The 19120-nt window shown below is 42.6% G+C and overlaps 2 protein-coding genes and 8 non-coding genes across 10 annotated transcripts in view; 4 read left to right on the forward strand and 6 right to left on the reverse strand.

Annotated features, from left to right (window-relative positions):
• Positions 1 to 1153, reverse strand: part of LOC118774531 — a 95336-nt gene extending 94183 nt beyond the window's left edge. The window contains exon 1 of the mRNA XM_036523878.1: positions 568 to 1153. Coding sequence (XP_036379771.1) covers positions 568 to 858 — 291 coding nt within the window. The 5' untranslated portion in view covers positions 859 to 1153. The remainder of the gene's footprint in view (positions 1 to 567) is intronic.
• Positions 1154 to 3996: 2843 nt separating this feature from the next.
• Positions 3997 to 13099, reverse strand: clk4b (CDC-like kinase 4b). The gene is made up of 13 exons (XM_036524896.1): positions 12992 to 13099; positions 11633 to 11799; positions 9589 to 9835; positions 8777 to 8867; positions 8352 to 8418; positions 8117 to 8233; positions 7641 to 7807; positions 6894 to 6988; positions 6344 to 6473; positions 6115 to 6197; positions 5576 to 5655; positions 4759 to 4849; positions 3997 to 4272 (listed from the first exon to the last, which is right to left on the reverse strand). Exons 2-13 carry the CDS (start codon positions 11797 to 11799, stop codon positions 4126 to 4128), a joined length of 1482 nt encoding a protein of 493 aa, XP_036380789.1. The 5' UTR covers positions 12992 to 13099; the 3' UTR covers positions 3997 to 4125.
• A 3190-nt stretch (positions 13100 to 16289) lies between these two features.
• trnav-cac lies at positions 16290 to 16362 on the reverse strand. Its single transcript has one exon. It is a non-coding gene; the product is annotated as a tRNA-Val (tRNA).
• A 122-nt stretch (positions 16363 to 16484) lies between these two features.
• Positions 16485 to 16557, forward strand: trnav-aac. Its single transcript has one exon. It is a non-coding gene; the product is annotated as a tRNA-Val (tRNA).
• A 418-nt stretch (positions 16558 to 16975) lies between these two features.
• Positions 16976 to 17048, reverse strand: trnav-cac. Its single transcript has one exon. It is a non-coding gene; the product is annotated as a tRNA-Val (tRNA).
• A 122-nt stretch (positions 17049 to 17170) lies between these two features.
• Positions 17171 to 17243, forward strand: trnav-aac. The gene has a single exon. It is a non-coding gene; the product is annotated as a tRNA-Val (tRNA).
• A 418-nt stretch (positions 17244 to 17661) lies between these two features.
• Positions 17662 to 17734, reverse strand: trnav-cac. The gene has a single exon. It is a non-coding gene; the product is annotated as a tRNA-Val (tRNA).
• A 122-nt stretch (positions 17735 to 17856) lies between these two features.
• trnav-aac lies at positions 17857 to 17929 on the forward strand. The gene has a single exon. It is a non-coding gene; the product is annotated as a tRNA-Val (tRNA).
• A 406-nt stretch (positions 17930 to 18335) lies between these two features.
• trnav-cac lies at positions 18336 to 18408 on the reverse strand. Its single transcript has one exon. It is a non-coding gene; the product is annotated as a tRNA-Val (tRNA).
• Positions 18409 to 18531: 123 nt separating this feature from the next.
• Positions 18532 to 18604, forward strand: trnav-aac. The gene has a single exon. It is a non-coding gene; the product is annotated as a tRNA-Val (tRNA).
• Positions 18605 to 19120: the final 516 nt, after the last annotated feature.

Consider the following 19120-nt stretch of genomic DNA (forward strand, 5'->3'; position numbering starts at 1 on the left):
AATGACAGTTGCTTAATATATTAATAGCTATGTTGCCTGTGACATGGTGAAAGCAAAATGATTCAAATATCAAAATCAAAGGCTTGGATTTATAGTACTTCATCTTCTCTATGCACCCTCTGCTTTATTCTTTGCGATTTATTCGAGAATTCAGATCTGGAGAATCTGGAGAAAGTGCCGGTGTAAAAGGAACAGATATTTTACTCCAATATTGCGTTATGTCTCATGAAACTAGTGTTGACAGCAATGTTCAGAAGTTAAAAGTGGGTTAAGCACACCTTCATTGGACAGACAACTGCGTCGTGACATTAAAAAAAAAAAACCTAAATCATGGTTATGATGCATAATGCAGCAATTCGCTTCTCTATATGTCAGTCTCGTGGAAATCTGGTAGTCTGCCCAGCATATGCCGACTCGTAAGAGCGTCAATCGAACCGTTTATGACAATTAGGAAAACTTTGCTATCAGTGTTCCTCTTATTTACCTGTGGTGGGGTATGGGTTGTAATAAAAACAAGATGGACAGGCAGTTTGCCACCGAGGCTTAGCTTTAAAGCAGTGATCTTACCTCTTGGATGATCTTTTCAATCGTGTCCCGCAGCGCTGGTACAGTTCCTTCCTCGCTCAGAACAGAGGCTGACGGATGGGGCATTGACCTTTTCTCCATCTCCAGCGCGTGCACTCGGTGCTCCAACTGGGATGTTTTGAAGCTGGTCAAAAAGCAAATCGCGACGGAACTCACCGACAAAATAAAGCACGCGACTGTCGGCAAACACCCCAGAGATAAAATCTGAGATCTCCAGACACTTCGGTTGAACAAAGCCTTGGTCTCCTCTTTGGGTTTCCCCGTAGATTCCATACCGAAGAGCAAGTGTCACTTGTTGAAAATATGTCTAACTTTTCTGACTGATCCTGATTATTTCAATTTTCTCTTTGTGAGTAAGGAGTAGGCTATATGGCGATCAATATATTGTTGTAATGTGTGCGCTTGAAGGTGAGTGCTACACAGTTCCCGTTGAGAACCTTAGCGTTGTGCAGCATGAAGCACACTTCGGTCTCTGCAGAACAGTCGGTTGTGCAGCTACATGCAGGGTACGCTAAACTCGGACCAGCTGCGGGGAAGTGAGGATGGCGTTTGTGTGAAGCTGCATCCACGAGCGCAGGTTAAACTATTTTGCTCGCAGGCAAACATATATCGGGCCAAGAGTCAGGCAATTAAATGAGAGCAATGCAATGCTGCAAATTGAGCTGCCCCGCCCCGGTAAACACATGGGGACGGCAGAGGGGGGAAACGCAGCACTGCGCAAATGCAATTGTTCACTTTCACGTAATTCCATATCAGGACTTTTATCTGGACTGCGCAATATAAAGCTGCGATTACGAAGCACACTGTGTTTAAACCTGAATCAATAAGACCTATTTTGACAGGCAAGTGGTATTTTATATTGCACAATTTGAATCTGTTCTTTAGAGAAAATAGTTGTATATGAGGAAAAAATAGCTGATGAATAGACAAAGGAGCAACACATGCTGTTATTTTAATGTGCACTAAATTATTGTGCAGTTTCGTTATTGTTGCTGCCGTCTGCAAGCGGAACCATCTCTTCAAATAAAACTAATCCTTAAAACGAGTGCCTTTGTCCTTAAATATCAATATAAATTCAACAAATATCAATTCAACCTCTCGTACTGGTGAGATTTAGAGAAAAATGAGGAGAGAAGTGAAATACTGCTCTGAAAGAGTAAGATAATAAATAAAGTTAATAAGTTTAACAAGACGGCATGAATCTATTGCTGAAATGACAGAATTGTGACTCCGGCTGTCACCGAACGGAGATTCCACAGTTAGGACACTTACAAGAGCAGGAAGACTGTAATTACTAGTTATGTAAGCATTTAGAAAGCACCACCCAGTTAATGGCATACCCTACCAACACGTGCAATGACCCAATGTTTTTGTTTTGTGATAAAATAATGTTTCCTTTGACCCCTCTAACGGATTGAAACATACAAACCATAAAGGATGAACTGAAATACGATTCCAATTCCAACTGTGAAGGAAAAAGAATAGGGGGTCCTAGACAGTCTTTACAATTCATTATGTAGATGGGACACATCAGAGAGTTAACAGATTGCCTGTGGAGTGACCCTTGTGTACATTAGATTATAAGGACACCCCCATGTGGAAACAAAACAAAAACAAGAAAACATTTCATTACCACAGCAATACAATGAGCTGACCCACCAGAAACACTTCACATATATCCATTCCTACCAACGTCCAAAAGTAGATGATTTAATATATTTTACATTACACTTTTGGTTGTCTTATTTCATCAACACAGCTTTTAGAACTCAAAGCAGAAAGGCCATTTATTGCTCATTTTCCAAGCCCATGATGCAAACACTCTGACAAATTCACACATTAATTCTCTCAATAAGTTGGGTGGGGATTTGAGAAGAAATTGGACATGTCAGGCAGTGTGTGCTGTCTAAAGTGGTGCCATCCCCATTGTCCTCTTGGTCTCTCTAACCTGCCTGTGGGTTTGGTAGTCAGTAATAGCCCACTCTCCTAGAAATGTCCATTTCCATATCCTGAACTCAGGTCAGATATTGACACCATAGCACCTTTGGGATCTCTTTGAGTTGTATATATTGACAAAGAGCTTAACAGGTCTTACGTTAGATAGAACTTATGAGTAGAATGAGTAGAGTCACACATTTCCTAAACAAAATAAACAAGGCATGAATTTAAAAAATCCTTTCAGTTTATGGAACAAAAAGCCTGTGCAGAATTTCTTGAATTCTGGCAAACTCCTATTTCACATGGCAGAAAGAATTTTACTCAACACTATACTGCCACCCACTGTATCAACATTGCTACTACACACTGACACAATAATCACCATTTTGTCTTGGGCCTCCTTTCAAAACCCTACATAATAAAAGTTGACACAAATGGGCAAATACCTCTGCTTTCACGGACGCAATAATTTATCCAATGCATATTTCTGTGCAGGTAACCCACATTTAAAGTTGACTACCATAATTAAGGAAATGAATTCAAAAATCATGGCTCTTCATAATTCTGAACATTAGCAGTTTTGAGTTCTAGATGTTGGCCAACCACCGAAAATAAAGAATAAACACAACGCAGCCATGATGCTTTAAGCAGCTCATGTAGCTAGTCTTTTGGAAATGTGGAAAAAATGGTCTGAATGCGTGTATACTGACAGGCTTTTGCAGGAATCTCTGGAATAATTAAGACAACACGAGTATTTATCATATTAGGCATTCCTGACTGAGGCCTATAAGAATCAACAGCCGATGATGAGCTAAATAAAAGTTATTAGCATATGGAAAAAGCATACGACAGCTATTGCAGCCATTTTAGCACACATCTAACCTAATTGGCAATTAGAAATGGAGCCAGACTTGAGCCCTTTCAAGCATAGCTGTGAAAACATTGCTAATATGTTTCCCATTGTAAAAAAACAGTGACACTGGTTGTGGCCTCAGACTTAAACCAATACCATCCTGAGAACACCTGTGTATAATGACCAGTACCTACAAAATTTGAGTGCCATGAATGGTGACATGATTGGTAAGGATGTCAGGATTAATACTTACAAGGAAAACAAAAGAAGAATCAGTAGGCTTTCTGTAAAGCCTATTAAACACCTAGTTAACATTCTAATTAATGGTCAATAAAATAACTTTTAAAGTTCAGATATCCTGTTTTTCTTCTCCTTTTAAGACTACTCCATGAAGTGGGAGACCATGCAGATGATCACATTTATGGACCTCACTAAAGACCAAAACCCATTTCAGTTGTAAGTGGGAAGTACAATTAGCACAATCCCCGGGCAGGAACACAAGAAACAAGGAAAAAAATACTTCTACTGGTTAAAAAAAAACCCTTTACACACTCATTTTCAAAAAGGTACTAATCAAGTTTTATTTCAAGAATGAACAAGAAGCACAAAAGGAAATACAGTACAGTGTTTTTACACGGAGCATAAGTTAACACTAGGTGAACGTAAAGGTAAACGCAAAGCGGACTGATGCAGTCTGTAGATATCTCCCCTGGAGAGCACATGAAGGCCAGGCCAGGTCCAGCCATTGGTCACTTCTTCCCTTTCTTCAAGGAATCGAAGAAAGGGTGCTTAAGCGCCTCGTCCAGAGTAATCCGCTTGGACACATCATACTCCAGCATCTTGTGGATGAGGTCAAACAGCTGCTCATGCTCCGAGATCTTTGAGGACATGTATTGCTGAGGAGATTAGAGGCTGTTAGACTTACAGCATCATCTTGGTTTGTGCAGATGTGTGGCAAAGGCTAACACCAAAGCGGTTTAGGAGCTCCCTAGTCATTACACTGACCACAACAGTTAGAAATCTGAAAAGGACTTTACTTGCTCTTATTCTGCTGCAGTTCATCTGAAACTTTTGTGTCAACTATTTGCTAACATACCACAATGCAGCTCAAACAACTCCTGTACCACACCACAAGTTTAATCGTTTCTTTTGACATTTATATACCATCACACCACAAGTTCAGTCAGTATGTGTGCCTTTTACTTGGTGCTACAAAGCAACAATTTCACTCCTACTTTCAGCTCATTACATTTTCTAAAACAGCACCACAGTTTAAGCATTATTTTTTGTCTCATTTAATGGCTGCAAATCCACAGGCCAGTTGAAACAGGCGTCTGTGTTAATTATTGGTTAAAGTATCCTTGTGTGCAGAGGCAGAGTACCTTGAGGGGTTTGCAGTGCTTCCTCACGTATCTCCCAGAGGAGGTGTGCTCGTCCCAGTCCAGCCGCTCCTGATGGACGTACCGCCGCTTCCTGTGGGACCATTGCATTACATTACATTACTGGCATTTAATAGATGCTCTTATCCAGAGCGATTTCCATAGGTTACATTTTTTTTTAATGTTGCCCACTTATACAGCTGGATATTTACTGACGCAATTGAGTGTTAAGTACCTTGCCCATGGGTACAGCAGCAGTACCCCACTGGGGAATCAAAACCACAACCTTCCGGTTACGAGTCCAGCTCCTTACCCCTGTCATATTGCCACCGGTCACAATACAAATCATCACTTACCCTCCTCTACAATCACGCAATGTGCGTAACTACAATATGGAGGGGAATATCTGGGCATAGAGCTATATGGGATTTTATGAATCAATCTCTAAAATGACTAAATTTTGAATCACCCAAAAGACATACAGATACAGTAAAAATTCAGGAAAACTACCTGTACTAGATCCATGAAGGATCATGTTTTTCTATTGCCTACCGCAGGCACAACTCCTCAACTCCACTTCTGCCAAACCTGACAAGATACCAGATTATTTAGTAAAGGGTCACACTGTGTTATTCATGACCCAGACAGATCTGTGAAAGCGAAACGTCCTTACAGAGTCAGAGTAAGGAATTACAAAGGGCAAATGACAGAATTACCAAATTAAAAACATCAGTTTTTGGTGGCCCAGAGGATAGTCTTCAACCTTTCTACGCAGGGGTTCCCCACTTGGACACAGGCACGCTTGCCAGTCTGAACTCACCTGGTTTTCTGCAGCAGGTGGGTCGGAATGGGTCCCAGAACTCGCTCCATCATGGCCAGGTGCTCCTTACTGTCGTGTGTCTGAAACAAACAAGAGTGGAGAGATGAATTCAGCGAGAAGCAACACACTGAGAGACAGCCAGCCAGCGAAGAGCTGGTAGCAGGGTAAAGGAATTAATGCACAACTTTTTTTTTTTAACCACAGCATTAAAGATTTAAATCCTGGCTGGAGAACAACTGCTGTACCCTTGGGCAAAGTACTTATCCTTATTTTGAATATTATTTCATTAACATAAGGTTATCAGATGCTTTCACATGGACCTTACATTTTTTACATATCCATTTATACCCCTAGTTGTTTATTGAAGCAATTCAGGATAGGGATCTCCCTCAATGGTACAGCAACAGCAACACCCCATCAGGGACTTGAACCAATCTGTCTGGTTTCAGGCTTAGCTCCACGATACCAAACTGTCAACTGCTCCAGCAGGTACCCAATGAATACTTTTTGGCCTTGCATGGCTTTCCGACAGGACTCACCTGGAAGAGTGTTAGGCCGAGGTAATACTCAACCAAAATGCAGCCCAGACTCCACACGTCACAGGCCTGATTCCATCCCAGTTCTGTACAGGCACAACGATAAGCTCACTCAGACCAGTGCTCACAGGCATTATCGAAAACAGCAAAGAACATCCTGGACGATCCTTTGAGGCCAGGTTTCCAGCTCTCATACACACAGACACACACACACATGCACGCACACACTCACCGAGGATGACCTCAGGTGCTCTGTAATGCCTGGTGGACACCACAGAGGTGTGGTGCTCGTGGTCATAGGTGGCGTTGCCAAAATCCACCACCTTCACATCCGGGTTCTTCAAGGTTCTCTCATCTCGTTTCTGAGTTTGACAAGGACAAACCAGAGTCACTCCCAGCTGATGATCAATTGGCATTACACACCTACATAAACTCTTGTTTTTTACTTGTCCCTTTGTGTTGTACTCAGCTTATTGTCCATTCACCCTGTTACTGACTGTTCTATACCTGTGTCCTTGTCATTTTTGTGAAACAATGTTTTCTAAATAAATTAGTAAATAACTGAGTCTTCATAACAGGAACAATACCAGAGCCTTATGACAGTACAGTTGCTATCATCTATTAAGACAGCTAACCATCATTCTAGGCTTGATAATAAATGGCATTTAAGTACTGGGGGGAAACGTATAGAAACATGTACAGTGCATGCACACAGTTCGTGTTATGGAAGTCCCGTTTTCTCCCTGATAGTCAGAATTTAAAAATAAAATGGAGACACTCACCATTTTGGGATTGTATTCCATATGGTAGTCTGAATTCACAAAGAGAATATTCTCAGGCTTCAGGTCCGTGTGAGTCAGCTTGTTCTGATGGAGGACTGAAAAAAATAAATATTAAGAGACAAAAGTTACCACACTAACTGGAAAACAAACAAAAAAGCTATTTACTATCAATTTTTCATTACAACGACAAAGATTATTAAATGTTTTGAACAAAATAGCACGCCATCAGAAAAAGACCCATTAGGAACAAAACTTTTCATCTTACAACAGTATTCTCAGCAAATTAGTGGGCTGCCTTGTCCTTAAAATGCACTGCAAAAATTAAACCCACTTCACGTCAATCATCACACATCTTTTTTCAATACTGAATTAGACTTCCCCAATTAAGCGTGTATAAAAAGAAAAATATAACCTACATGTAACATTTGCACTTAAATTAAGACTTTGAATTTGGATTCCACTGCATTATTGTCATTCAGCACAAACTCTTATCCAGAGAGGCTACATTTTTTTTTGTTTCTCCCTGCTGGATATTTACTGAGGCAATTCTGGGTTAGGTACCTTCTCCAAGGGTACAGCAGCAGTTCTGCAGCAGGGAACTGAACCAGCAACTGGCTCCTTACTACTATGCCATACTACTGTGCAGTGAAATGCAATATATATACCGTGCACCATGCAGGTTGACTGACTGAATCGGGCCCGCTGATGCCGCCCTGACCCTGCCCACAGGCCCCGAGAGGCACTCACATCGCACAGCCCTGAAGATCTGGTGCGCCATATGACGGATCTGGCTCACAGAGAAGGGCTGGAACCCGTTCTCTTTCAGGAAGTCGAAGGTGCTGAGGCCCAGAAGCTCGAACACGATGCAGATGTGGCCGTGGTGATTGAACCAGTCCAGCATCCGCACGCAGGCACTGTGAGGACACACAAAGAGGCGCGGGCACGTCGTCATCGCTTCGTACCTCTGTACCCTTCACCTAACATGTCACTGTCACGCATGCACCCACAAGGGACATCAAACTATAAACGCACCTGCTATCATAGCACTGTGCACGTTCTTTTAAACGTTCATTTTTAAACTTTGATTCCAAATGATTCTACAAGAGATAGTAATGGTACAAACTTTGACACTGGTGAGATAGATGTTTTGATATTCAGTTTCAGAACCAGATGAGGCAAGTGCCCAAACATTAGAGATACCGGGGTCAGAAAATTACACTCACAATCTCCGGTCACAGTCGAGCGAGTTCACCTGCTCCAGAACCTCCACTTCGGACATGGCTGCTTCCCGATAGCGCTCAAGATTTTTAATGATCTTCAGAGCAACTCGAAGACCACCCCTGCAACCACGCCCACAACGTTTCATCCACTTCATTCAAACGGTACACTGACAGATAAACGCATTCACTGAAGAGACAAATGCACACGGGAGACGCCGTCAGTTGCCATGACACTTACTTTGCATGATCAATGCACTCCACCACTTTTCCAAAGGCGCCCTCCCCTAACGTGCACACAATTTCATCTACAGGGACAGAGAAAGCCAATGAGCACCAAGGGAACAAGGGATCAGCCACCAATTACAGTAGCAGATGAACAAAGAAAAACTACTCTAGCTTTCAGTATACAAATCGCATCTATTCCAGTTAAATGTTTAGCATTACATTACTACTTTAGAGCAACACCATTACAAATGGCAGTTGTGCAATTCAGATAAACTAACTAGACCTTACTGATGACAACAGAATTAGAAAATTACTGTAAATGTCAATATTTTGATATAAAAATCCCTGAACAACCCACCCATCCCCAACTACCCATTACTGGTGTACTTTCCCCAAAGAAATCAATCATATAAATGAAAAAAGATATATATTCTATACATCTTGCTCTCAGCATGTGTCCACTGTGATAGATCAGGTGACCCTCCTCATCATCCTCAAAACTCCTGGATCTTTTCCTGCGATGATTCCTCTGGGATTGGTCACCAGCATCACCATCATAAACCCGCACCAATCAGGCCAGAACGCGCCATTCATTCATTCAGCAGGGGGGATATTCGGTGCATTCAGATACCGCGCCAGGCCGCAGCAGCAAATTCAAATTCATCCCCCGAGAAAGGCACAGGGCCCCACATAGTTTGTGTTACAGAAGAAAAACATGGCAACAAATTTTCAGACAAGAGACTTTCTCAAAAAAAAAAAAAAGAAATAGAAACAGAATATATATATATACACAAGATACATATGCATCAACATTTTCTTCCCCCAAATTCCCCTTTAGAGAAAAAGAGCTGTCCTTCTCAGATGGATGTCTTCAGAGTAAAACAGAGAGATCACCCCCAAATCAAACACTGTCCCTATGTGGGGCACAGTCCCCAACAGTTGCGCTGAGATCTGCTTTTTTCGTCCTTCCCAGAACTCACCTTCTTGTCATAAGTAAATTCAGTTGCTAGCTAACCTTTCAATTGTACCTGTCATTACATAGATGTCATAAAGACGGCATTGCCTATTGTCAGAAATAGGATCCTTACATCATAAAACGACTGCCTCAACCATACAACACATGCATGTACCTTGTCAACCTGTCATACAGAAACTAGTGGAAACAGACAAAGAAGAGAAAGCTGAGTATCATATATAGACAAAGGCAATATCACAGCACACAGACTGGGGCGCTACAGACAGTTGCATACCGAGTCAGAGCGGTGGTTTGAGGGGCTCTGGTGTCGCGCGTGGTAACGGTCATGACTGCTCCGGCGACTCCGCCCGCTGCGCCCGGAGGACTTGCTGTAATGGTGCCAGTCCCGGTCATGCTCCCGTTCCCGGCAGTGCTGCCCCCGGCCGTCCTCTCCGTACTCCACCAGCTCCAAACTGGCCTCACGGCCTCTCCGCTCTTTGCAATCCAGCCTCTCGTTCAGGGTTTTCGCCTCCAGGTAATGCCTATCAGCACACAGGAAATGGCTGTTACCAACACCCAAGCCAACAAGTCCGAGGTCTTTGTCTCCAGGTAATGTTTCCCGGATCACAGGACACAGCTCTTGCCAACAAGAGTGATGGTGAATGTACAATCATGTTCATAAGGTATCAAAAAAGTAATCAAAAGCAAATTAAATCCTGGAATTAATCACTCTGAGATGTCGCAAACAGTGATTTTCTGTGATTAACTGCGAACAGAGTCCTTTGCAGAACTTAATGACTTGATGTGTTGTACCTTTTGAGGTAAAGCACTGAGGATATAGAGAATTCTCAAGGAATTACTGAATGAACCCAGTCCATGAACAAATGAAGAGTGGATACAGATGTCGGAGAAATGTTGGTTGTCTAACAACCCTGATATGATGACAGCTATGATTTACCGTGAAAATCATTTAAATCCAGTGTGACGTGCTCACACAGGCATGTGAAATGACTGGGATCGTCAGTATCAACCAGGGGCTTTTTTTCTGACTGGACACACCCCTCAAAAATCCCCACGAAGACAGCACAGAGATGGAGCAGGACACAGCAGTAATGTTCAGAGGACAGTCAGTGCCCTCAGAGGAGGTACTGACATGTTCCTGGGTGGCATTTATACGTCCCTTTCGGCAGCTGTGTGTGGAATGTACTCTCAGGGCTCGTGTGCTGCCACAAGTGTCAAGTCTCTTCCAGGAAAGGGCAACTTGCGGCAACTAAAATTAGAGAAGGTTTCTGAATATGTCCAACCCTTTGGACAGTGACCAAAAGCTCCTCATGAACACACTTGGCAGGCAGGGTGTGATTTTTTTTTTTTCATTACTGTTCAAATAAAAATAAAATACCAAAGGACAAAATCATGCCAAAAAATGTTTAAGTGTCAACTGTGACAAACAGAAATGAACATTTATTTAATTTATGACTGATTGATTATGGTTAAAGTCATTGCAATTGGATACGGATGTGCAATCTGCAGCTGCGAGCTGAAACAACACATCTAAACAAATACAGCTAACTTTGGATTTGAGATTAACTTTTTGGAATTGAGGTAAAGTGTACACTGTGTACCACCAGTATGACAAAAAATATGTTATCAAAATGGTAACAGGTCCAATAAATCCACACATGATTTAATGGGCAGACACAACATTACAGATGATTCTGTTAAGATGAGGGAAAAAAAAAAAGTCACCACCAGAATAAATATAACATTACAAGTCACAAATCTCACGAGTGGAGACCTCCTTTCATATGTTGACAACTCAGCAAGGATATTAACCAAAGTATTAACGCATTATCAGATTGGTAGCCACAATCTGGTCAAGTTACCCTATTATCAGGAAGACAAACTGCTCCACTTGTCTACGAAGACATGCTCATGAACACAACTCAGATACAGAAGGTTACACGCACAATCATGTTTAACAGCTTCTTGGTAATTAATTTAGCAAAATACTCCTGTGTGCCTCAGTCTGATACTGCTTCATCTATGAAATGTTATCGGAGCAACATCAAAATTTGTACAACAGGTTTTCAATGCCTTCACATTCTATTCCAAGTTTTTAACGTATATTCTAGCCATCCATAAACAATGCTTGCTTAAAGAGCGATAGATACTGGCAGAAGGACCCAGCAGCTGTGATTTGTTCTCCCTGGCTGGTGAATGCCATGTGCACGCAACAGTGTGTGGTGCCTTAATGTGCCAATGTTTACTCGCTCCCACAACCAGGTATATGTTAAATTCCAATCTGGTGATGCAAGCGCAGTCGCAAGCCCCATATTTACCCTTCGTAGGTTCTGAAGTGGTGGTGGTGATGGTGTCTCCTCGATCTGTTCTCTCTCTCGCTGCTGTGCGAGTCTCTCTTCTGGCGCTTGCGGACTTCCCACTTCTCCTCCCAGCTGTACTCGGAGAGCCAGCCGCCCGGGGAGCGCATTCGCTTCGACTGCCGCATCTGCCAAACAGGGGCGGAATAAAAACACCAGAACTCATAAAATTGCAACGCGGAAAGATCACCCCTTTATATCAAACTAGCGCGCTAATGGTTTAATTAGCGCTAACTAACTTGAACTGCAGATCTCAAACGGCACTGACAGACAACGTTGTTGTTGAAGAACTCACCCAGCCCATATATCTATATAACTGAAATCCGTTTTAACTGTGGAATGGTAAGATAAGACTATATAACTTAGCTACTGTGTAGGTAATTAACAACTAAGCTACACGCATCATCCTACGCAAAACATGAAGGTAGCACTACAGTAGCAGCACGAGATAGATTCGTAGATTCTTGCATTTGCGATTAGCAACAGGAGTGTGTACAGCTAGCATTAGTCCAAGTTGCAGCTCGCTATGTCTTCTAACGAATGAGTAATGGATGGTTTAGAAATCCATGAAGTTCAATCACCAACCATCCCAGCAAGAAGCATGGGGTCGCTCGCAGATTAGTTAACATCAACAGTTAACACTATGTCAGCAGGACAGACCCTCTTGTCTACAAGTAGCAAATACAATTAGATCCAGCGAATTTGAAATAAGTGACGGACCTGGGACAATGTAAAGGCAAGACAATAAAACAGACCACAGTATGCATGGATTGCTCGCAAGCACAGACAGCTAGCAAAGAAATTAATAGTCTCTTAACGTTATGCTGCATTGCTATAACTAAGCGCATGTGTACAGAGCTCATTAGCCACGGATGTAAACACGTGCCATCTGCATTAGCTTGCAGCTAGACCCCTCGCAAACCTCCATTGTGAAAGTCGTCCATCTTCGTCAGATATTCTAATAACCACAGGCCGACTTGCTAACGATAGTCGATCGAGTCGTGAGCAGAGGTTTTTTGTTAACAGGTAATGTAAAAAAAAAAAACAGGGAATAAAAGCGCCGTTGATAGCATTCGTCATTATAATAATATGAATCATTATAAACAGCCCTTCGATGGACACTGTAGGGCACCTATAAACGGCTCAAGTATCAAGGCAATTAAGCCGTGCGATCCTAGCAAGCTAGCAACAACACCGCAGCTACATACCCGCTAGCTAGCCAGCGAACTATGCACTTTTCAAATCTGTCCAAATTAATATGCCAAGCTATCCAATCAGTCGGGGTTTACATTTCGCTGTTAAACACTTAAATACCCTTACCCCTGCAAACACGTTGTCAAGAGTCCTGAAATTGGATACAGTTATTTCTACACGGTGTTCTCTGGTGGTTTTATGACCTTCTTCCGTAGCAACTCACCCTTAAAATGGCGACTGTCCTCCTCGGCTTGGAACAGGAAAACAAAGGCCGCTGTCAGAACGAGGCTACTGGTAGATGGGAAATGTAGTTCATCGAGCATCATATACTGTGCGTTTATATGTAGTTCATCGAGCGTCTTAATATACTGTGCGTTTATATAATTCATGTAAAAAAGCTAGAAGATTGCCGACTGCTGTGATCTATACCTTCACATCTTTCTCCTTCTGCCCCCCGACCCCACACATACACATGCACTCTTATTTCATGAATTCCTCTGGTCTTTGTCCTCTTTTTTGTTATTTGTGGTCAGAAACTAAAGAAAATCATATCTTAGTACCAGCTAGTCTTCTTCACATTTTCCTTTTTAGTGGACAGGAAAGGTTGCACCATTGGTGTCACTGCCTAGCCTTCTTCAAGTCCTTCCAAGGGTAAATCTTCAATGACAACATGAAGGACTGTATCTCTGTGCAGTGACTAGTATTTGAGCAACAGTTGGACTTCCCTTTAATCTTCAGAAGAAATATATACATGTCATCTCACACTTGCAAGGATGTATCACATTGCAACTTAGTTGTAAGAAAAAAAAATATATCCTTAATCTTAAACCTAAACCCCAACCTTATTTCTTGAATTATTAGAGACCAGCAATAAGGATATCATATCTGTGGATATTGTAGAATCATGTTGCCACTTTGGCGGAGAGGGTCTTCAACTTTGTGATGATTGTATCATGCAAAGAGAAAGCAACAACAGACACAATGTACAAAGCCTCATCCAACAGTTATGCATGTTTTAGAACATGGAAACATCTCACTACCTAGAATGTTCCAGGCTCTGAGGACACAAGCACATGTCCTTGACAGGTATCCTCATAAGTGCACAGATGGTCTATTATGTACATATCCTTACATGGCCCCCACCTACAAGACACAACTGGCTAATTCACATACATTAGCCACTTTTACAGCGTGCAATGGAGAGGAAAAGAACACACTAATGGTTGCTTGACACAGTGAATTTATTATGTTTTTTTTCTGATGGTAGAGCTCTGATGAATATCAATGGTAGGGTTCTGATGAACATCAACACCAGGAGGCTGGTGTTACTGCAGATATTAAACCAAACTGGGAGGAAGTTAGTTGGTGGCAGTGAGTCTGGTTTGGAAAGTTCAGACAATATTTTGACATGACTTCTTTTTTATCCTTTTTTTTTAATCCATTGGGGTGGAGGCCCTGTTTGTCTCACAATGTGAAGCAGGATGCTCTGGGTGCACAGGAGTAATCAACATTTAATGATATATGCCTGAGTGTTGCTATAGTATGTAACATGTATATTGAGCTCTCCCGTAATATGCTGGTGAAAGCAAATGACCAGTGATAAAAGCTAAAATTAGATTGTTAGTAAGCCAGTAAGTCAGAACAGAGCTAATAATAATGATTGGAACATTCAGTGCCTTCATTTCGTGTTTTATGACTGAAATTTAAACGGGGAAATTCCATGTCATTCAATTTTACGATTTAGAGGGGCATCTGCTCCTTCCGCTTGCTCTCTGACCCGTCTCACCCTTTCATTACTCCATATCTCACTTCACTCACCTTTCTCTCTCTCCCTCTCAAATTTGCAGCGAGAGTTTGTATTGCTAAAGCACTGAAAATTTAGAAGATGAGATAAAAAGAAAAAAAAAACACTCTATCTTTCTCTCGTCCCTCCTCCTCCCCTCCTTGTCCCCTCCTCACTAGTTCTACACAGGGGAGCTGTTGCATCAGCCTGGAAAGGATGTCCAGGATGTCCTTCTGCCATTGGGGTGGCTTGGTTGTAAAGGTCACTGGTTTTGTTGGAAGATGGAGGTGGTGAATGTCAACTACCAAACACCCATGAAGAACAGCAGCAAAACCTCTGCTGCGCATGACCATGAGAAGGCTCTGACATCAGGTGAGGACTTCTGGTACTGTAGGCTGTCCTGGGAGAAGGGGGCCTCTGGAACTTTAGGAGGGAGGTATGTCACATAGTCCATAAAGTTGAGAATTCTGCACAGTAACATCACACCACACACACACACACACAAACACACACACACACGCAATCATGTATACCCAAGCACACAGACACACACCCACACAGACAGACACACACACCCACACAGAAATGTGAGCACACACATGCACAGATGCACATGCATTTGGTTTGCAAAGAAAACAAAAAGATTCATTTCTGCCCGGTGCAAAAACTGCATCAAATTACCCAAGTGGCTTCTTTTTTGTCACTCACCTCAGGAGAAACTGACCATCGACATCGAAATATTGGCATGATGTTCCAATGGTCTGGGTCTAAGGTTTGACAGAGGTTTTCTCTCAGGAAGAGCAGGTCAGGATTCAAGTTCCCCTGCATGAGGGAATGTGGGAGGGGTGAGCTCTCCTTTCAAGATAGACTAAAATGCCATCTGTTCAGCACACTCTGGGGTTGAAGTGGAACTAACTGACTAGGGCAAAGATACTGAATCTGACCTTTGTACGTCTCAGGAACCATACAACAGCTGTCCCAAGTGCACTACTCTGCCGGCCTCAAGACAAAATCAGATGATCATGAGACTTTTGGATAGCAAAAAGTGTTTTTAATATGACATTGTGAGTATGCAGACACAATGTAAAAAGAATCACATTGACTTCTTGCCTGGTTCAAGAAGACAAATACAACAAAACAGAAAGAATCTGTGATCGTGGGATTACCATGCAAAGAACTGGAAAAGTTTGAGTAGTATGGACACTAATGGGGCACTGGGATTCTGAAAGTCACTTTTCCCTGTGTAGCGGATAAGAATTTAAAGAATGAAATCATCTAGAAAAATACACGATGAGAAGAGACAGCACAGACCTGAGAGGCATTGGGGCTGTGACTCACCTAAAAAAGTCCACTAACTTGTTGGACACCAACAATAACAAAAAAACATTTTTTTTCTTACTCAAAAGCTCTTTCCTGCATTGCAGTGGACAATAAAGATCACAATATGCACTTTCGTGGTGCATGCAGAGATGTGTTCACGCAGGGCAGGTGAAAGGAAAGATTTGACTTGAATGAAGTCACATGTGTGCAATAGATATGAAATGAGATGTAAGAGGCCGTGTTTCAGAATTGGCATCGGACAAGCGTGCCTTCTGCTTGATGAGGCTCGGTTTGGCTACATTGCGAATTCTCCCAAAAGCCTGTTCCCGCCCAGTTTCGAACTGGGGACCTTTCGCGTGTGAGGCGAACGTGATAACCACTAAACTACGGAAACCTGCTGCCGCTTTGGTCCTCTCAAGCCAAAGGTTTTTTTTTATCTCAACGTGAGAATTATGCACGATTGTCAATGTCAGAGAAGCACTACCATTCACAAGTGTCCTGGCAAATGCAGTGGTGGTTTCTGTAGTGTAGTGGTCATCACGTTTGCCTAACACGCAAAAGGTCCTCGGTTCAAAACTGAACAGAAACAGCTTTTCAAACAAACAGGATTCTTCTTTCTTAAAAGCTCTTTTCTACGTTGCGGTGGACACCAAAGATCACAATATGCACTTTCACGGTGCATGCGCGCTCAGTAGAATGCAGTTCTACTGACGTTGCAGTTGCGACTGGCAGGAAAAATCCTCCACCTCCTGCCTGTCCTCACCCATTTCAGAAACAGGAAAAGCGTCCTGCTTACACCCTACTTTCTAAAGTGAATAAAGGCTAATCTGAAGAGATGTGTTCTTGCAAGGCAGGTGAAAGGAAAGCTTTGACTTGAATGAAGTCACACGTGTGCAATAGATATGAAATGAGATGTAAGAGGCCAAGTTTCAGAATTGGCATCGGACAAGCGTGCCTTCTGCTTGATGAGGCTCGGTTTGGCTACATAGCGAATTCTCCCAAAAGCCTGTTCCCGCCCAGTTTCGAACTGGGGACCTTTCGCGTGTGAGGCGAACGTGATAACCACTACACTACGGAAACCAGCTGCCACGTTGGTCTTCTCAGGCCAGAGTTTTTTTTTTATCTCAACGTGAGAATTATGCACGATTGTCAATGTCAGAGAAGCACTGCCATTCACAAGCGTCCTGACAAATACAGCTGTGGTTTCTGTAGTGTAGTGGTCATCACGTTTGCCTAACACGCAAAAGGTCCTCGGTTCGAAACCGAGCAGAAACAGCTTTTCAAACAAACAGGATTCTTCTTTCTTAAAAGCTCTTTTCTACGTTGCGGTGGACACCAAAGATCACAATATGCACTTTCACGGTGCATGCGCGCTCAGTAGAATGCAGTTCTACTGACGTTGCAGTTGCGACTGGCAGGAAAAATCCTCCCCCTCCTGCCTGTCCTCACCCATTTCAGAAACAGGAAAAGCGTCCTGCTTACACCCTACTTTCTAAAGTGAATAAAGGCCAATCTGAAGAGATGTGTTCTCGCAAGGCAGGTGAAAGGAAAGCTTTGACTTGAATGAAGTCACACGTGTGCAATAGTTATGAAATGAAATGTAAGAGGCCGTGTTTCAGAATTGGCATCGGACAAGCGTGCCTTCTGCTTGATGAGGCTCGGTTTGGCTACATTGCGAATTCTCCCAAAAGCCTGTTCCCGCCCAGTTTCGAACTGGGGACCTTTCGCGTGTGAGGCGAACGTGATAACCACTACACTACGGAAACCAGCTGCCACGTTGGTCTTCTCAGGCCAGAGTTTTTTTTTTATCTCAACGTGAGAATTATGCACGATTGTCAATGTCAGAGAAGCACTGCCATTCACAAGCGTCCTGACAAATACAGCTGTGGTTTCTGTAGTGTAGTGGTCATCACGTTTGCCTAACACGCAAAAGGTCCTCGGTTCGAAACCGAGCAGAAACAGCTTTTCAAACAAACAGGATTCTTCTTTCTTAAAAGCTCTTTTCTACGTTGCGGTGGACACCAAAGATCACAATATGCATGCACGCTCAGTAGAGTGAACAACCTCAGACATTGCAGTTGCGACTGGCAGGAAAAATCCTCCACCTCCTGCCTGTCCGTCACCCATTTCAGAAACAGGAAAAGCGTCCTGCTTACACCCTACTTTCTAAAGTGAATAAAGGCCAATCTGAAGAGATGTGTTCTTGCAAGGCAGGTGAAAGGAAAGCTTTGACTTGAATGAAGTCACACGTGTGCAATAGATATGAAATGAGATGTAAGAGGCCAAGTTTCAGAATTGGCATCGGACAAGCGTGCCTTCTGCTTGATGAGGCTCGGTTTGGCTACATTGCGAATTCTCCCAAAAGCCTGTTCCCGCCCAGTTTCGAACTGGGGACCTTTCGCGTGTGAGGCGAACGTGATAACCACTACACTACGGAAACCAGCTGCCACTTTAGTCTTCTCAGGCCAGAGTTTTTTTTTTTATCTCAACATGAGAATTATGCACGATTGTCAATGTCAGAGAAGCACTGCCGTTCACAAGCGTCCTGACAAATACAGCTGTGGTTTCTGTAGTGTAGTGGTCATCACGTTTGCCTAACACGCAAAAGGTCCTCGGTTCGAAACCGAGCAGAAACAGCTTTTCAATCAAACAGGATTCTTCTTTCTTAAAAGCTCTTTTCTACGTTGCGGTGGACACCAAAGATCACAATATGCACTTACGCGGTTCCTAACCGGGCACCTTTTGCGTGTGAGGCGAACGTGATAACCACTACACGACGGAAAGCAACTGCCTTGGTTGTCTTCTCAAGCCAACGCTCTCTAGCGTAGTATTCATCTTCTGCCTGTCCTCACCCATATCTGAAACAGGGAAAGTGTCCTTCCTACACCCCATTTTGTCACTGCAGAAATGCTTTAGTTCTGTTCTATTCTCTCTCCAACGGTTTTGCCCTCAACCTCAGATTGCTGCACTTTTGTAAATTATTGTGAATTATTGTAAATTATGTAATTTTTTTAATTAAATTTGGAACGTAATAAAATGCCATAAAATATACATCACCAATATTTTGTCTTTGCTTCATCAAGTTTGACAATAAGTAACACCGTGGTATGCTTTATCACGTTCATGTTTTAATCTTTTTTTTCATGAACCTT

The sequence above is a fragment of the Megalops cyprinoides genome, chromosome 3, assembly GCF_013368585.1.
Source record: "Megalops cyprinoides isolate fMegCyp1 chromosome 3, fMegCyp1.pri, whole genome shotgun sequence".
Classification (NCBI taxonomy): Eukaryota; Metazoa; Chordata; class Actinopteri; order Elopiformes; family Megalopidae; genus Megalops; species Megalops cyprinoides.

Excerpts from the sequence above, each read along its gene's own strand:
- clk4b (XM_036524896.1), bottom strand. The coding sequence starts at position 11,799 with ATGCGGCAGTCGAAGCGAATGCGCTCCCCGGGCGGCTGGCTCTCCGAG. Across the intron at positions 7,808-8,116 it reads CTCGACTGTGACCGGAGATT|TGCCTGCGTGCGGATGCTGG; the intron begins GTGAGTGTAATT and ends GTGTCCTCACAG. Across the intron at positions 6,474-6,893 it reads TGGAATACAATCCCAAAATG|AAACGAGATGAGAGAACCTT; the intron begins GTGAGTGTCTCC and ends TGTCAAACTCAG.